Genomic DNA, 16,535 nt, shown 5'->3' with positions numbered 1-16,535 from the left:
CTGGGTGTGCTAGGACATACCTGTGATCTCAGGACTTGGCCTCTCAGGAAGGATGAGTTCAAGGCCAGGCTATGCAATGAGCTCCCTCCCGCCTCAAACGGATGGGCGTTCAGAGGGGTCATCCTGCCGCACTGTCCTCCCTTCCTGATAGGATGCGGCAAAGTTATACGACGAGGTCGCGACTCCTGACCACGGTTGGATTCAAATCTTTCCTCCTCCACAGCACATTATACTGTGTTACAACTGGGGAAACCGAGGCCCAGGAGTACGGTACTCCTTCCTCTACTGCAGCCCAGAGGGGTCTCCTGAGCCCTCCATTCCCTGGGACTTTAATAGAAAACAAAACAAAACCCTTAAGTTCAGATGTTGACAGAATAGTGGGCTAAGCTAAAGGACTCGTCAGAGCCTTTAATATGCCAGTGTGGTCTGTGTCTCTAGGGTGCAGTTTCTCGTTTTTTGGCCAGGGGCTGGGGGTGGAACCTAAGGTCTCTGTCCTGTGAGCTGGTGTTTGTCCCGGTGGTTCTCAGACTCTGGCTGTCCTGATCTAGTAAGATGCAGAAGTCGCCCCTTGGTGGCTCTACTGATATAGCCATGGATGTGGTTGGTACCAAGTGCCTGCCCACCTGCTCAGCCTGGAGACATGGAAGCCCAAGATAGCTCCAGGGAGAACGCTCTTGGCGTGTAGAACAGAGACAGCCACAGCTGTGGTAGGAGGGTGGAGGAGACGGTCTGGCTGCCCAGCATCCAGCCCCAACCATGCTGGCCAGCCCTTAGTTCTGAAGGCAAATACAGCCCACAGCCTGTGTGTTGCCTCCCGCCACACAGAGCAGCTAGGAGTGCAGAGGGCATGGGAGGGCTTCCGCAGTTCCAGCGCTTCACCTGGGCAGAGCACTCTGAGCCTTTGACTGTGGGTGGGTCGCTTTGTAAGGTTGGTGACCTTCTAAGGTTGGTGACCTTACGTGTCCCGAGGCTGTCCTGTCTGATCATGACCCTTGTGACAAGGGTCATGGTGAAAGCATGGGCCAGTGCCATAGCATCTAGAATGTTCTTCAGGTCATCCATCTCGGCTCCCAGAGGGGAAACCGAGGCCCAGGAAGAAGGAACCCAGCCACAGGGCAGATTGCTCTGAACTCAGACACACACACCCCCGCCGCTGCAGATAGCAGGGTGGTCTGCCCCCTAGCACCACTCCCGGTGCCACTGATGCCCTGGTTTTGACTGCAGTCGAGAAACGCATACTTCAGGGCAGCTCGGTGTAGCCATGGGGCCTCAGACCCTGTCCGTCTGCCTGCTCTGCCTGCCGTGGCTATGAGTGTCCCACTGGCTTTGGTTTTAGGCAGTGTGGTGGTGCCATTATTTTCCTTGGGTCCTGTCTTCGCTCTGGGAAATATGAGTGTGATCTCTATCCCTCACCTGATAGGGCCAAGGTCACTATGTCACCTGCTGATCCTCTACTATGACTTCACCCGGGTCTCCCATACCCCATGGGGTAGCCCAGGCTCATGAACGTCCCACAGAAAAGCCTGGTCCTGCCCACATATGGGTACCGAGTCTCGACTTCCTGAACAGACCATGGGTGGCTGGCTACAAGGCTGCAGGAGTCTGTGGCCCCAGCCGAGGGCCTGACTGCCTTGGGAGTCCTGGCTGGAGTGAGCAGTGTTGTCTCTGGCCAGGGTTCTGTGTGGGGCAGGGGAGTTGCCTCAGATTGAAAATTCCGAATTTTCCCAGCACAGAGGTCCGCCAGGCTCTTGGACTGGGGAGGAGCTGGGGAGAAGGAAGCCCTTGTGCTGGGGGAGGGGGACCTCCTCTTCCAGGCTGCCATTCTGCAGGGCCCTCTGACCCCTGCAGGTGGCAGGACAGGTAGTCCTCTTGGCTTTCTTCTTGTGGGTACCTGGCCCACTGGAGCGTAACCTCAGGCTGACTTCCTACCTTACAAGGGTGTTGTGAGTCTCTAGGAGGTATGACTGGTCCCTAGTGAATGACATGTTCCAATAACAGGACTGGCAGGGTATGGGTATATGCCAGGTGTCAGCCTGCATAATCCATGCTGGCCAGGGCGATGGCTAGCCTGTTCTCAGCTACACTGCAACCATTTAATCTGGGAGGATGGCAAACAGGACCTAGGGATGGACTTCCAATGGGGAGTTCTCAGAGCTACCTCAGCACTGAAACGAGCTACCAGGGCTCGGGCTCAGGATTGATTTTGCCCCTGTGGATGGACCACAGGCCACCAGCCTGTGAGTCTGATACATAGACACGGGATAGCATTCATCTTGAAGAGCTTTGTAATAAGTTGGGCATAGCACACCCTGCATGCCACCCCACTCTGTCCCCACAGGGCTCCCTGGGGCGCCCTCCCATGGATCCCTGAGGTGGGGGAAGCCAGCGAGTGAGCGAGCGAGAAAACAGCCTTACAGCTGAGACACCATCTGTTTTCCGTTTTTTTTTCTTTCTCTTCGTTTTTAAAACAATATAGTGCAGACCGACTGCACTTCTCACAGTAGAATATAATGGTCAATTTTAGTATAAAAAAAAAACATTCTCAGAGCTTTGTAAATGCACTTAGTGCTCAGACAGGCCTTGGCGAGATACAGTACCGCTTTCCGGAGCGCCTGGGGCTGCAGGGCCAGGGGACTGCAGGCCTTGAGGACTTCCTGGGCTTCTCTCCCCCCCTCTCCCCCAGCAGTGCGGTGGCACGGGGAGGAGGGGGGATGCAGAACGGGAGCTGGGTTGGGTATTCCAGTTACAGCCAGGTCACCCTCCCACTGGTCCCCAGGAGACCCCGAGATGCGAAGAAGAAGGCAAGACCGTCCTTGTGAATGGAGCCTGAATTTACAGGTCTCTTGTTAGCCCCCCCGTGACATCTTTGTGCGAATAGGAAGATAGTGTCCCTTCCTTGAAATGCAGACAACTGTAATAAATACACAAATCTAGGATGTGTGTGGAGTCTCCTTGGGCAAGGTGCCCTTGTGCAACGCACCAACTGTTCCCAGCAGCCCTGTGAGATGTACTGTAGGGATGGAGAAGAGGTTGGTCTGGGGCGTACCGGGTAGGTTGGGCGTGATTCCTAGAAGGGAGGGTGGGTGGGTAGGGGGAGAGTCAGCAGGAACGGGGGCATGGGGGGGGCTGGTAGTCCTGAGGCCTCTGGGAGTGTGGAGTCAGGGCGGTCTTCACCTGGATTAGTTGGTGGGGGGTGGGGCACTTTGGACCTAGGGACTGGGAGATTGTGGATAGAGACCCCGTGTATGACACGGGATGACTGGAGCGCCCTCTGCTGGAAACCCAGAAGGAACTTCTTGTTGGCAGAAGGTCCTCTTTCCCTGCCTGGATGAAAGATGAAAGAGCCTCGCGGCCAGCCTGGGACCCTCCCTGCTGCCTGGGGCAGCAAGCGGGAGGAGAAAGAAGCCCTGGTGTGTGAGGTCAACCCGCCTGCCCACTGAAGTGAGGAGGTAACCAGCCTGGCTTCCCCGTGGACACAGGGCGGGCGGGCGGGGCGCCCTGCTAGCTTCCCGCCCTGTGCTATGGCCTGCCAACCCCCAGCACCCTGTCCGTGTGTCCGCAGGGCAGACCTTATCTGTAGACAGGTAGGCGGATGTGGGCGTGCTGGTGGTCCAGCAGCCGGGGCACAGCCACCGTCTCATAACCCTTACCCAGCATCTGTTCCTTGATGCAGGGTGGCCGGATGTCATTGATGAGATACTCCAGCGACTGGAGGCTGCTGCTCAGCACCGCTGTGTTACACACACTCTTGCTGGTCAGGCCGGAGAGTGCGTCTCCAGGAGGCCCGGCTAGCTCCCGGGCGGCTCCTGGTGCCAGCTCTGTCACTATGGCAGCAGCTGCTGGATTGTAGCAGTCACTGGTAGGTGTCACCAGAACACTGTTCCAAGGGGCAGCGAAGTACTGGCCCACGGTGAAGCTGCCGGGCAGCCCCATGCCGCAGTTGTGGGGCGACCCGTTGGCCCTTTCAAAGGCCCTCCCGCCACAAGTCTCTGGGGACTGGGACTTGCCGGCTACCGTGCTGCTACTGTAGGCCCGCAGTGGCTGGGGTGGGGGTGGGGGTGGCTTCTGTGGCCACAGCAGGTAATCCAGGCCACCTTCTGCATACCCTGCAGGTTTGGTGGCCCCAGCCAGTGTCAGGGCTGGGGTGGCTCCCTGGCTCAGTTCTGTGCCCTTCCGGCAGTCTGGCAGACCGGCTGTGGCCGAGTAAGCCAGGTTGGGAAAGTTGGGGACCGGGCCATGCTTAGCTGGACTGGGGTGGGGCACAGCCACGCCCTGACAGGCGCTTGGTGCAGCACCCGGGGCCTGGCATTGCTGGTTGAGCTGGTACAGGATGCTATGGATAGAGGGTAGGTTGGAGGGGGGGAGGGGAAGGCCCTGGCCGGGCAGAGGGATCACAGAGGTGGTAGTGGCTGCTGCAGGCAGGCTGGGCGGTGGTGCAGGTGCCTCGGGTGGCTTCGGGTAGGCCAAGGGCCCCAGGGTGCTGGGTACTGGGTAGGGCGCAATGCCCACCTGCACGGTGGCCGGCGACAGTTTAGTCCGCTTGCCCTCCACGCTCTTGAGCACGCTTTTGGGGTGGCCGGCTGGCGCATGCGCACTCGAGGAGACGGCGGCCTTGACGATGGCCAGCAGGCCCTGGTAGCCCGCGGTGTGCTGAGGGTAGGGGCTGTAACGCTGGCCGCTGGTGTCATAGCCATTGACCGTGCGGCTCAGGTGCTTGTGCTGCGGCACTCGGATGTTGGTAGGGAAGATCTTGATGGACAGGGGACTGTTGGCTACCTTCTCTGCGTAGGCATCCAGCTCCGCTGGGCTGGGGTAGCGCGAGGAATGCATAGAGCTGGCCACTGACTCGCCTGCAGGGACAGAGGCACAAGTGAGAGACGGGGCAGCCACAGCCCCTCGAGCCCCACAGCCTTTAGGAGTTGCCCGGTCGGTCCCTTTCCCTCACTTTTTCCCCTGTTCTTCCCACACTTCCAACTTCCGGACCAAAACCTAAGGTTCAGAGAGGAAACTGCACACATGCACGCCCGTCCTTGGCCACTGGCAAGCTTGCGATTTTTTTTTTCCTCTCTGAGATAGGGACCTGTGTGTGTGTCCCAAGTTGCTCTCAAACTTGATGCTTATACAGGAATGACCTTGAAGCTGATTCCTCTGTCCCTCTCAGGCATGTGCCCTAATGCCCTGTTATGCACTGCTCGGATTCCAACCCGGAGCTTTACAACGCTAGGCAAGGCCCTACCAACCGAGTACCCTAAGCCCTAACCCATTCCCAGTTAACAATGACTAGCTGTGCTAGCGTCCCTGGTGGGGCGAGGTGAATCTGACGCAGGGCGCTCATGGTGGCTGCCCTGTTAATACTGGGTGTGACATCCTAGATTGTGAGACTTACTACAGGTGGCCACAACTGGCTCTGTCACTGGGGGAGGGGAGGAGTTGCTGGTCCTAAGACCATCTCTTCTGACACCCTGAGCCATTCTAGACCAGAGCCTAGCCTACAGATTCCTCTGAGGCCGGGGGACATGGGCAGGAGTCAGGGTGGCATACATACAGGAAGACCTGTACCAACGACCGGTGCTGACAGGGATCTGGGTGGAACCATGGTTAGGTGGGCAGTGTAGTCCTGGGCAAGCCGTCTGCTTACACAAGCTTCAGTTTTCTCACTTGTGGAATGGGGATGATACTGGTTCCGGGTCAGCAGGGTGACCTTGGTGTACCAAGGGGCCCAGAGGCACAGAGCAGAGCCAGGATATTGTAATTCCTTCGGGACTTAGGCAAAGGGCTTCACCATCTGTAAAGTAGGGCAGTGTTGCTCCTAAGGCTGCCTTCACGGGTATCTGGGAGGGTTTAGCAGTCCGTGTGCACAAGGCAGAACTTGAGTGGGGGAGGGAGAGATCTATATTGTTCAACTCTGGCTGGGGGCAGAGTCTCACCAGAGAGGGACACAGGCCTCCTGTCTGGTCCTCCCAGAGCCCTGACCTCACAGCCTTGGTCCAGTGTTGGTCTGAATGACGGCTCTCTGTATTTGGGAGGCCAGAGGCAGAGTTAGCTCTCTCAGACAGGGTCACCAGAGGCAGCTCCGGGCCTGTGCACACCAGAGTAGCTTCTCACTACACTGGGGACTCCCAACAGTTGGAGACATGTGCCTGTCATGGCTAGGGTATGTACACTGGCAACTTCAGTGGAACTGGGGGGGGTGGGCTGCTTCCCATCCCAAAGTTGCACAGCGACAGACTTGGGCATGGGGGATCTGTCCAGCCTTACAGGTCAGCAAGTGTACTGCTCAGGGTACTGGGTAGCTACAGATGGTGTTGAACAGGGGTGATGCAGAAGGGGACAGTGACAACATGGACAGGGGTAGCATTCCTTCACCTCTCAATCTTAGCAGGTATGTCCAACCCCTGCCCTGCTCTGGGCATCCCCTGTTCTTAAGTAGCCTAAAATAAACTTGGTGTGGAGAATGGAAATGTCACTTTGGCCAATGGGGGAATCTTTCTCTGCGATTGGATTTAAACTACATTATACAAGCAATTTCATGGGCACTTAGCACCGCTCTGAGAGTCCCGCAAAAAAGGGACCGGGCTCTTCATTTGCCAGCCATAAATCAGCAGATGCTATAATGAGCACAAAAATGTCACTTTTATGCAATTTTACAGATGAACGAAACTGGTGAAATTAGCTGTGGAAACCCACCAGACTCAGCAAAAGCAGCTGCCGGGAGGGGGGAAAATGAGATCCATGTGTGTTCTCGCTCCCCTTAAACTCTCTTTCCAGGCGAGCGTCTGCCATTGTGGTGTGAAAACTCATTTGTCCTCGGCATTATGCTTTCATTCCGAGTTTATCTTGAGTATCCAATGAGCCACCAACTGTGAAAATGATTAAATCTACAAAATCTATCTAATGGATGGAATAAATTAGGTGTTCAAAACCTTAAGGAAAAAAGGAGAGACGATTGTTCTCCGGTCTTGTTACCAAAAGAGGGCGCACCTCGCCCCCTTCTGGCCAGCAGGTGTCCTGCAGGTGGCGGTGCTGAGAAAGAACGAAAAGGGTGTTTGGAGGGGTCTCAGCCAGCAGTGATTGAGTGCCAGGCTCTGCATCCACCATTTTCTGAGCAGCTTGTGCACGGAGGGCCGGACAACTGTGAGAGGGGTTGGGGCAGCATCCCTGTGATGTAGGTAGGGTGGGTGGGTGTGACATGTGGCAGGCAGCCTGGAGACCTGCCTCCTGACCACTCAAGCCCCTGCAAACCCCCGGGTCCCATCCAGGCAGGGTTGAACTTTAGAACCAGTAAGACCCTTCAGAAGGAATGTGGTTCTCCCACAACAGAGTCCGGAGAGGACCTGTGGAGAGGCTACAGAGGTGGGGGCAATGGCCTTGTGAGTCTTGTTGGAAGCAGACAGTCCAGCCCTAGCTGGGCCTGAGGGACCCTTGGGTTTCTGAGTCCCATCAGCCACAGGGTCACAAGGTAAGATGACACACAGGTCTCTGTTTTACAGGTGAAGAGATCAGAGGTGACAACCAGCCAGGGTCAGAGCTAGGTCAGTCTGCTTTCTGGATCACCAGTACCCTGCTCCAGGCAGGGTCTAGAGTACTGAGGGCCACCCTTAGGAGGCCATCATCTAGTTTCAAGGAGAGAGACAGACAGACAGACAGACAGACAGAGACTGACTGACTGGGCAGTCACTGTTTCCTGGCTGGTGCTTGGGTAAGCCCACTGCGGGGGCTGCCGGAGCCTCCCATCCTGCACCTGGTTTAATTGTGGCCTCTGTGTACGCCTTTGACAAAGTAGCCTCCGTCTTAAACCTTGGTCCCCAAAAGACTTTTTCTGGCTGTCCCCCAGTGCTTCACACAGCTTGTTCTGCAGTGGACTTGGCTTGGGGCCCTGGGCTACTTGGCTCCTGAGCCCAGGTTGGCAAAGTTCCAGACTTTTCTGTGGTGAAAACCCAGCCACAAGCGTGCATGCTGTCAGTCTGTTTGGTAAACACAGGGCCCTAGGGAATCGGGAGAGGGGCTGGGGAGCCTGTGGCAGCGGGCACCTCAGCCAGGTGAGGAGTTCCTCTCCCTTGTTCTAGCCAGTTTAAGGGACCCATCCTGGCGTCTTCATCATGGAAGGGACCAGCGGACACCTGAGCCTATCCATTCTGGACCCCTGCCCACTGCCCCTGCCTGCCGAATACCCACCGTATTGTTCCTGGGCTCTGCTACACAGGCAGTGAGCTAAGGAACTGGCACCCTGTATGGAGGTGGAGGGCATCAACAAGCCCCAGAAACAGGATGGTGGCAAGCTGACAGGGTGGTGGACATGTCTGTGTTCTTGGGCACATCTCTCAAAATCTCAGTGTCTGATTTCCCTCGTCTGACATGAACTGGATTGGTGGCTTGATGGTCCTGAGGAGACTGTAGTGTGGGTGGGCAGAGGAGTGGCTTTTATGAGCTGACCTTTTATATCTGTATCTATATCTGTAGCTCTCTGTTCTGGCACTATGTAGACCTCACGAAAGTTTTCAGAGATGGTGGGCCCCCGCCTCCCAAGTGCTGGCATCAAAGGTATTCCATACCACTCAAGGTAACTTTGTAAGAGCCATGTGACCGCCACTTAGACCCAGCTGTGTGGAGAGGCCACAGACAGGTATGCTGCATTCAGAGGACCTAAGCACCTCCCTCCTCCACCCCCAGGAACATTACAGGAAAGAGTCCGTCCTGTCCTGTCTGGGGCATAGTGGCTGTTTGGTGCTGATTCCTGGGACCGTGTGCCACACTGCCCCGGGAGTCAGCAGTGAGGTTCAGTGAGGACTGAATGGTGGGCTGGAGGGGCTCCCGGCTTGGACACAGTGTAAGTAAGGGAAATGAGAGGAGAGGTAGCCATACTGGATCTTGACAGAGGGGCCAGCAACCCAGAGAACAAACTTCCTGGCCCCAGGCAACTGTGGTCATCTGGGTGTGTGCTCCAAGTGGTAGGTTCCCCAGGGATGATATAAAAATCTCCGGAGAGGCCATGTGTCAGAGGTTTGGCCCCTAGCTGGTGGTACAAAGACTGATGGGGTTATAAGGGTCCTAACAGGTTAACCCACAGATGTGTCCATTTTGGGTGGGGTATTAAATGGACCTGGCTGGGAAAGTGAGTGGGGTGTAGAGTCAGGAGGCAGGTGACAGACAGGCTTCTCCCCCAACCCCCACTGGCTTGATGACTCAGCTGCCAAGCCTGTTACTCTTTTCATATGCAAGGACACTGTCACTGTCTTCAGACACTCAGAAGAAGGCAGATCTCATTACAGGATGGTTATGAGCCACCATGGGGTTGCTGGGATTTGAACTCAGGACCTTTGGAAGAGCAGTCGATGCTCTTAACCGCTGAGCCATCTCTCCAGCACAACAGACAGGCTTTTAAGTCCCAGCTCTACCCTGTGTGCCTGAGTGTACCGCAGCCCTTCTCTGAGCCTGTAGTAGACTGGCTTCACACTATGTGAACCCCGCCTTCCTTGTATCCCTTGGGCACTGATGACAGAGATTTTTCTGGAGACTCCCACTAAGGTGTGTTCAGGGCGACATCAGAGGTACTACCCACTTCTTCCTTGACAGCCTCCCTTCCTGTCACAGGCCCTGAATGCACAGACAGTATCTGTCACATGTTTCCTCTGGGCCAGATATTGTGCCCTCCTGGGACCACTGTGGAGGGAGGAGGCCTGCTTTCTCAGGAAAGGTTAGACACACAGGGATGCCATCAAGCAAGGGTGACCCAGGCTGCCTCTCCCTGCTTGTCTCTCCCCCAATCCATCTCCATCCATGAAGCCCCCATTAAAGGCTTGTCTGGAGATTTAAAAGGCTGGCAGGAAGTGCTGAGGAGAACTGTCGCTGCCATTAAGTTAATGTTATGGGCCTTTTACAGGTGCGTTAAATAGATGCGGTTATTAACGAGTATATTAAGCCAATTAAAACCAGCCCTCTGAGTGGGGTTTAATGTTGCCTCAGGGAGACAAGAGATGGCTTCGCACTCTGCTGCCTGGCAGGGGAGAGAGGGCGGGGCTCCGCTGTGGGGTCCACAGCACGGAGAAGCTAAGGGACCAGCGTTGGTTCTCTGGCTTCACTCTGACCACACAGACCTTAGGCAGCCTCGGTTCTTGCTAATGCTGGGTTTCTAGGGTCCGGGAGACATAAGTGTGCAATTGAGATACCTGTTCAAGGGGGAGTATGGAGCTGCCAACCCAGAATTCCTGGTTCTGTGCCCCAGACGTGTGGCAGAACCCAGGCCTGAATCACCGAGGGCAGGCTGTGCTTTGTGAGGTATATATACTGGGTCGAGCGAGCGCCATTAGACAGAAACGCAGGGTGAGACTCTGGAGGGCCAGGCCCCTTCTGATTCATGGTATATGTCACTAGAACAGTAGTTCCGGGGGGACCTCAGATTTCAGGGTACAGAGTGGGGCTGTCCTCTTCCCACAGGAGGGGAGGGCTGGCAGCCATTTCTTTCCTCCTCAGGATCAGAAAGTCCCAGGGCATTCTAAGCTGAGATGTGTGTGTGTGTGTGTGTGTGTGTGTGTGTGTGTGTGTGAGTGTGAGTGTTTCTCTGGGACAGAAAGGGTCCCTGGGCACCACCCTTCATCTGTATTCCCCTTCACCGTGACACTCCGCCCTTGGAGGTGGCAGCCTCTTGAACGCTCAATTAACGTGACACTAATTAGCTGGTGGCACCAGTGGAATGCCTAATGAGGTCGATGGGGAGGGGGTGGGAGGCTACTGGGCAGGGGAGAGCAGCTGTTCTCTGGTCTTTATGGGAAGGACTCAAGCAGTCTCAGGGGTCCGTGTGTGTGTGTGTGTGTGTGTGTGTGTGTGTGTGTGTGTGTCTGCTGGGCACCATGATGGCTGTCCCAGCGACCCCAATCTGCTGCATCTACTGACCCCTGGTGGTTGACCAGAGGATCAGACCCCTGGACAGTTCCAGGCGTAACTGTTAATGGCTAGGGACCTCCAGGGCTTGGGGTGCTAAAAGCTCTGGCCTAGCTCTGGGGCAGGGTGGGAAGATGCACAGGTGTTTGGACACAAGATGAAGCCACATGTGCCTAATCTAGGGGCATCCTGCACACACTGAAGCAGGCAGGCGCTCCCCAGGCCTCTGTATCCCAGAAAGTGGGGGTTGGGGGGCACTTCCATCCTTCTCCACCCTAACTTGTCTGTCCCTCACCTAAACCTCAGTTTCTTACCCGCCCCTTAGCTTGGCTGTTTTGGCCACGTATGACTTTAGTCTGCACCATCCACAGGAGGGTCAGCCTGACTCATCCCTGCCATACCTTCCTCCTTGGGCTCTCATGCCCTTTGTCCACTGCCAGACCCTCAAGTTCTCTCAGTTCTAGTTCTGTATGCTCACATTTCAGGAAATAAAGTTAAATACTAGGGCAGAGGGTGTAGCTCAGCAGTAGAACTGTCATTGAGCAAACCCACAAGGCACTCACTGGGTTCCATCTCAGGCACAGGGATTAAGAAAGCACAGGAGGGGGCTGGAGAGATGGCTCAGTGGTTAAGAGCACCAACTGCTCTTCTGAAGGTCCTGAGTTCAAATCCCAGCAACCACATGGTGACTCACAGCCATCTGTAATGGGGTCTGACGCCCTCTTCTGGTGTGTCTGAAGACAGCAACAGTGTACTTACTTATAATAATAAATAAATGGGAAGACATCCCATGTTCATGCACGGGAGACTTAGGATTGGCATCTGATTTCCAGGCCCTGCCACTCCTGTTAGACTCTCCGCCGGCCTCCTTGCAGAAACTAAGAGGCTTGTTCTGAAATTCTGGGGATCCAGAAGAGCCCAAACAATTTCTAATGTTGAACCTCAATGCCAAGTCACAATACTCGGGCCACTCTCTAAGGAGAGGCACCGTTGGTGGCACATCAGGGTTCCGGAGAGTCCGATGTGAAACCCACAGAACCGGGTAGGGAGAAGCCGGTCATCGTTATCATCCTAGACGCGGTTTCTCTGTGTAGCCTTGGCTACTCTGAAACTTGCTTTGTAGACCAGGCTGGCCTCAAAGTCACAGAGATCTGCCTGCTTCTGCCGGGATCAAAGGTGTGTGCCACCAGCTGAAGTTGGTCTTTTCAGACTGGTTGTGTAGACAGCTAGGTATCTATATATTGGTAGTGATAACTACACAGCTGCAGAATAACGAGGTTGGATCATTTCAATCAAAAAAATCAACTCCAAATATCAACTCTAAACATCAGAGGCCTACATGGAAAAGCTAAAACTTTTTGAACCCCTTTTAATCGTTTAATCTCCATCGTGGGGATGGAGAACAGGCATGTCCCACATATGGGTGAGGCGACGCCTCTGCCCACCGTGTGGGTGGATCCTGGGCAGCGACTCAGTCCTCGGACTTGGCAGCAGATGCTTGCACCCACTGCGCCCTCACTGACCTCAAGACTAGAAATGCTCAGAAGGGAACATGGGCGGCTGCGGGACAGCTCGGGTCACACAAGGCCTTGCTTGGAGCACCCTAACGAAAGGAGTGAATGCCACCAGAATCAAACAGTTCCTGCTTCAAAGGGGACTGGGAAGTCCGATGAAGTCAGCTCTAGAATGGGAAAAGCTTCTCCCACATCACGCACGTGAAACGGGACCAGTACCCAGAATGCACTTGGGACCTGGATAACCAGAGGAAGGGTCGAGGAACTGGGTGGAAAGAAGAGCGCACCGACACCTTCAGAGAAGACACATGCAGCACATAGATAAAGACAGAGGGTAGCTGACTGTGGGCACACACCTATAACCTGGCACCCACGAGGCTGAGGTAGGAGGGTTGCTGTCATTTAAGGCTTGCTTGGACTGCAGCAGGAGCCTCTGCCTCCAGGCAACACAGGACAAAGGGCTGTGGACTGGAACTGAGGTCTTTGCAGAGTAAAAGGGCTCACTGGCAGCCCTTGCCCTGCCCACCACTCATCACAGCTTCACTTTCTGCACACGCTGGCTGCTAGGCAGTAAGGGACAGTGGGCTGGGTGGCTGTCCACACAAAAAGCTTCTGTGTTAGAAGTTCCATTTAAGAGTCACAGTCTTCTCCCCAGTGCTGTATGTGTGATCCTTCTGTGTGTTCATTTTCTTTCTCTCCCTGTATACAGGCAGTGTGGCCTGGGGTCTTTGCTCCCTCCAAGGTCTGAGCCCTCAGGTTCATCACTGGCAGGTGAGTCTGACTGGATCCTCCAGACAGATAAGGAGCAGGCACCCAGCACACAAGACCTTCCTCCCCCTCAGGAAGGACATAAGCACGATGCACCTGCCCCTTCTATTATTTTACATTTTTTATTTTGGGAGTGGGAAGGCAACATACGTGGAGGTTAAAGAACAACGTATAAGTCAGTTCTCTACCTCCACAGTGTTGCCTCTGGAATTGAACTTAGGCCATCAGGCTTGGATACAAGCTTACCCACTGAGTCATCTTGCTGGCCCATTTTGTGGCTAAAACCAGCGGCCCCTATAGACATGCTCACTGGGGCAGATGCTCCAAATGGTAGGTCATAGGGAGTGGCCAACTGGGGAGCAGGCTGGGAGTCAGACTGAGCCGTCCACCTCATTTTAGGTCATGTGGTCTTCAGTGGTTCTCTTCCAGAGACATGCGCGAGGTTGGGAACCTCTCACTGCTGTGGAGACGGGTGCTGAGGCCAGGGGAGGTGGCAAAGTGTTGGGATTGGCTGCTACTGTCCAGCCCCTTCCCTAGAGTCACACACATGCCCTGCGTGGGGTCCAACTAGGACCCTACCTCCTTGGATCCATCTCAGTCTCTGGGCGCTTTTGGGGAAGATGGTAAGCCCCACGGTCCGAGACAGGCTGTCCACTGCTCTTAAGCAGTGGCTCATCTCTCCCCTACCCCTCTTGAGCACAGCAGTCCCTGAGCCGCGCCCCCAGCTGCTCGGCACCTCCCAGGGGCTCACTCTCTGCATAGCCTCCATTTTCAGCAGCACACAAACTCAAAGTTTGTCTATCAGCAACTGCAGTGAGAAAGTCAAATATTTATTAGCTGCCGAGGCCCTGCAGATCTAAGATGTAGGTTTCAGCCCCAAGCGTGATCAGGTCCTGTGTGGGACCCTGGGACTCTGGCCAGCTGGGAAGGTTTAGCTCTTAGGCCTATGGGAGAGGTGGGGACACACACACACACAACACACACACACACATCTCTGTTTATTTTCCCTAGTCACCTGGGATAGCCTGCTCTGTCCTCAGCTCTTATAGATGTAACCTGTGGCCGTTTTGGTCCCTTAGGTGTGTTCTGGGCACCCGTGGAAGCTGGTTCTTGTAGTTCTGCAAGACAGGCTGTAACCTCCCTCATGTAGGAAAGGGACATGGGTCTCAGACTGGCTCCCCACCTCTTGTATCTTTTGATGTCATCTGATCTTTTTGTTATAAAAGGGGATGCAGGTCCTAAAAGGCTGATTAATTTGTCCAAGGTAACAGTGACCAAAGCCTGGCCAAGACCTTCCTACCTTGGTGTTAGCCCAGCACAGCAGCGAAGCTCAGGCTAGCCCTTCCACTGAGTTCTGCTTGGGGCAAAAGAGATGAGAGCCAGTGCCCAATGAGATAAGAGCACAGTGGCCTGTGCCTGCAATCCCAGCACCCAGGAGGCAGAAGCAGGGGCATTGCCAGGAGTTTGTGGCTAACCTGGGCTACATGTTGAGCCCTTACCTGAAAACAAGGACAGACCTAGTGAGAACAAGACCCTCCTAGAACTGAACTAACTAGAAACAGCCCAGACGCCAGACCAGAGGTGTCTAACCGTGCCTCTCCATCTGTGTGGGGCTGCATGTTGTAGGCTACATGTGGGAGCTAAGGCCGGAATGCAAAGATGCAGAGCAGTGAGGGGAAGAAGCCAGGGGACACCCCAAACACAAAGCCTAAGTCCCTCTCCCATTGACAGGAGAGGCTCATGGGACATACTTGGCTAAAGAACACAGGGCTAAGTACAAAAATCACATAGCTATGCCCCGGCTGCAGGAACCTAGCTGCTCTGTAGCCTGGGGGTGACAGAGGACAAGTGAGTGGACGCAAGACGTCCAGATGGACACGGCCTCAGCTTTTCTGAGTCATGCAAGAAATTCCTGTAAGCAGCCAGGCAAGACGGACTCGCTTCCTCCAGAGGTAAGCCATGTTGAACGAGTGTTGGCCATCACTAAAATAAAGCTCGGAGGACAAGGTCATGGGTGGTATAAATTACATCCCAAGAGAAGATGGCTGCCATAGAAGAGATGGCGGTGACAGCCCAGAGCTTCATGCAGGGATGTACCGATGGGAAGATATATAGCAAAAGCCACTGTTTTTGTAAAGTGGGAACACCAAGTGGCAGAGCAAGGGGAGGTGTGAACTATTCACAAAGCACAGGGGGAGAGAAGGCACAAGGGGTGAAACAGGGGAGGGGTGAAAGCCAAGTTTAGGGGATGTCTTTTGTTTGTTTTTCAAGACAGGGTTTCTCTGTGTAGCCCTGGCTGTCCTGGAACTCACTCTGTAGACCAGGCTGGCCTGGAACCCAGAAATCTGCCTGCCTCTGCCTCCCGAGTGCTAGAATTCGCCCGCCCAAGGCAACTCTTTTTTTTTTTTTTTTTTAAAAAACATGATTTATTTATTGATTATATGTAAGTACACTGTAGCTGTCCTCAGACACTCCAGAAGAGGGCGCCAGATCTCGTTACGGATGGTTGTGAGCCACCATGTGGTTGCTGGGATTTGAACTCTGGACCTTTGGAAGAGCAGTCGGGTGCTCTTACCCACTGAGCCATCTCACCAGCCCCCCCAAGGCAACTCTTAAGGCAACATTTCATTGGGGCTGGCTTACAGGTTCAGAGGTTCAGTCCATTGTCATCAAGGTGGGAACATGACAGCATCCAAGCAGGCACGGTACGGAAGAACTGAAAATTCTACATCTTCATCTGAAGGCTGCTAGCAGAAAACTGGCTTCCAGGCAGCTAGGATGAGGGTCTTATAGCCCACACCCACAGTGACACAGCTACTCCAACAGGGCCACCAGTCCAAATAGTGCCACTCCCTGGCCCAAGCATAAACAAACCATCACAGAGGCTAGGGGCCCAGAAAAGGGCTATAAACAAGTCAACCCAAGACAGTTCGGTAAAGCAACTGGACAAGGAAGCCATCTAAGTTTGGAAAGAAGGGTGGGGGGGACAAAGGAGGGGTGGGGGTGGGAGGCATGAAGTGCCATTTTAACTCCTTCAATTTGAAAGGCAAGGCATGGAGCAGCATTTGATATGTAGGAAATCCAGAATATTGATCCTTTGAGGTCACCCAGCAGCACACTGGGCGCCAGCTAGCTTCAGATGATGGTGGGGCTAATGCCCCGGTGTTGGGATCTTTTTTTCTGAGGACACAGCAAAACAAAGCTGGGAAGTGAGGTAGTGAGGGGCTATGGTGATGGCACTGCTGACCACTGGAGGGGACACTTACAGCCTGAGTATTCTCTTTACCAGCTGGGGCCAGAAGATGCCACCTGCTGCTTTGCAGCTCAGATACAAAGCCAACTCCAGGGAGTAATGGCAGAACACACTGATTGCAA

The 16,535-nt window shown here is 54.6% G+C and overlaps 1 protein-coding gene across 2 annotated transcripts in view; it reads right to left on the bottom strand.

Annotated features, from left to right (window-relative positions):
- Window positions 1–2,410: 2,410 nt before the first annotated feature.
- The window catches only part of Fam222a (family with sequence similarity 222 member A), a 47,257-nt gene continuing 33,132 nt past the window's right edge, over window positions 2,411–16,535 (bottom strand). The window contains exons 3-4 of one of the 2 annotated variants that reach the window (XM_021162865.3): window positions 3,651–4,850; window positions 2,411–3,324 (exon numbers count right to left, since the gene is read on the bottom strand). In XM_021162865.3, the coding sequence (XP_021018524.1) occupies window positions 3,068–3,324; window positions 3,651–4,850 (1,457 nt within the window). In that variant the 3' untranslated portion in view covers window positions 2,411–3,067. Of the gene's footprint in view, window positions 3,325–3,495; window positions 4,851–16,535 lie in introns of those variants that run through there. The other variant, XM_021162866.3, reaches the window with a different exon arrangement.

This window comes from Mus caroli, unplaced genomic scaffold, assembly GCF_978045245.1.
Source record: "Mus caroli unplaced genomic scaffold, Mus_caroli_1 scaffold_4, whole genome shotgun sequence".
NCBI lineage: Eukaryota > Metazoa > Chordata > Mammalia > Rodentia > Muridae > Mus > Mus caroli.
The sequence above is the reverse complement of the archived record's forward strand: the minus strand, read 5'-3'. Positions and strand labels throughout refer to the sequence as shown.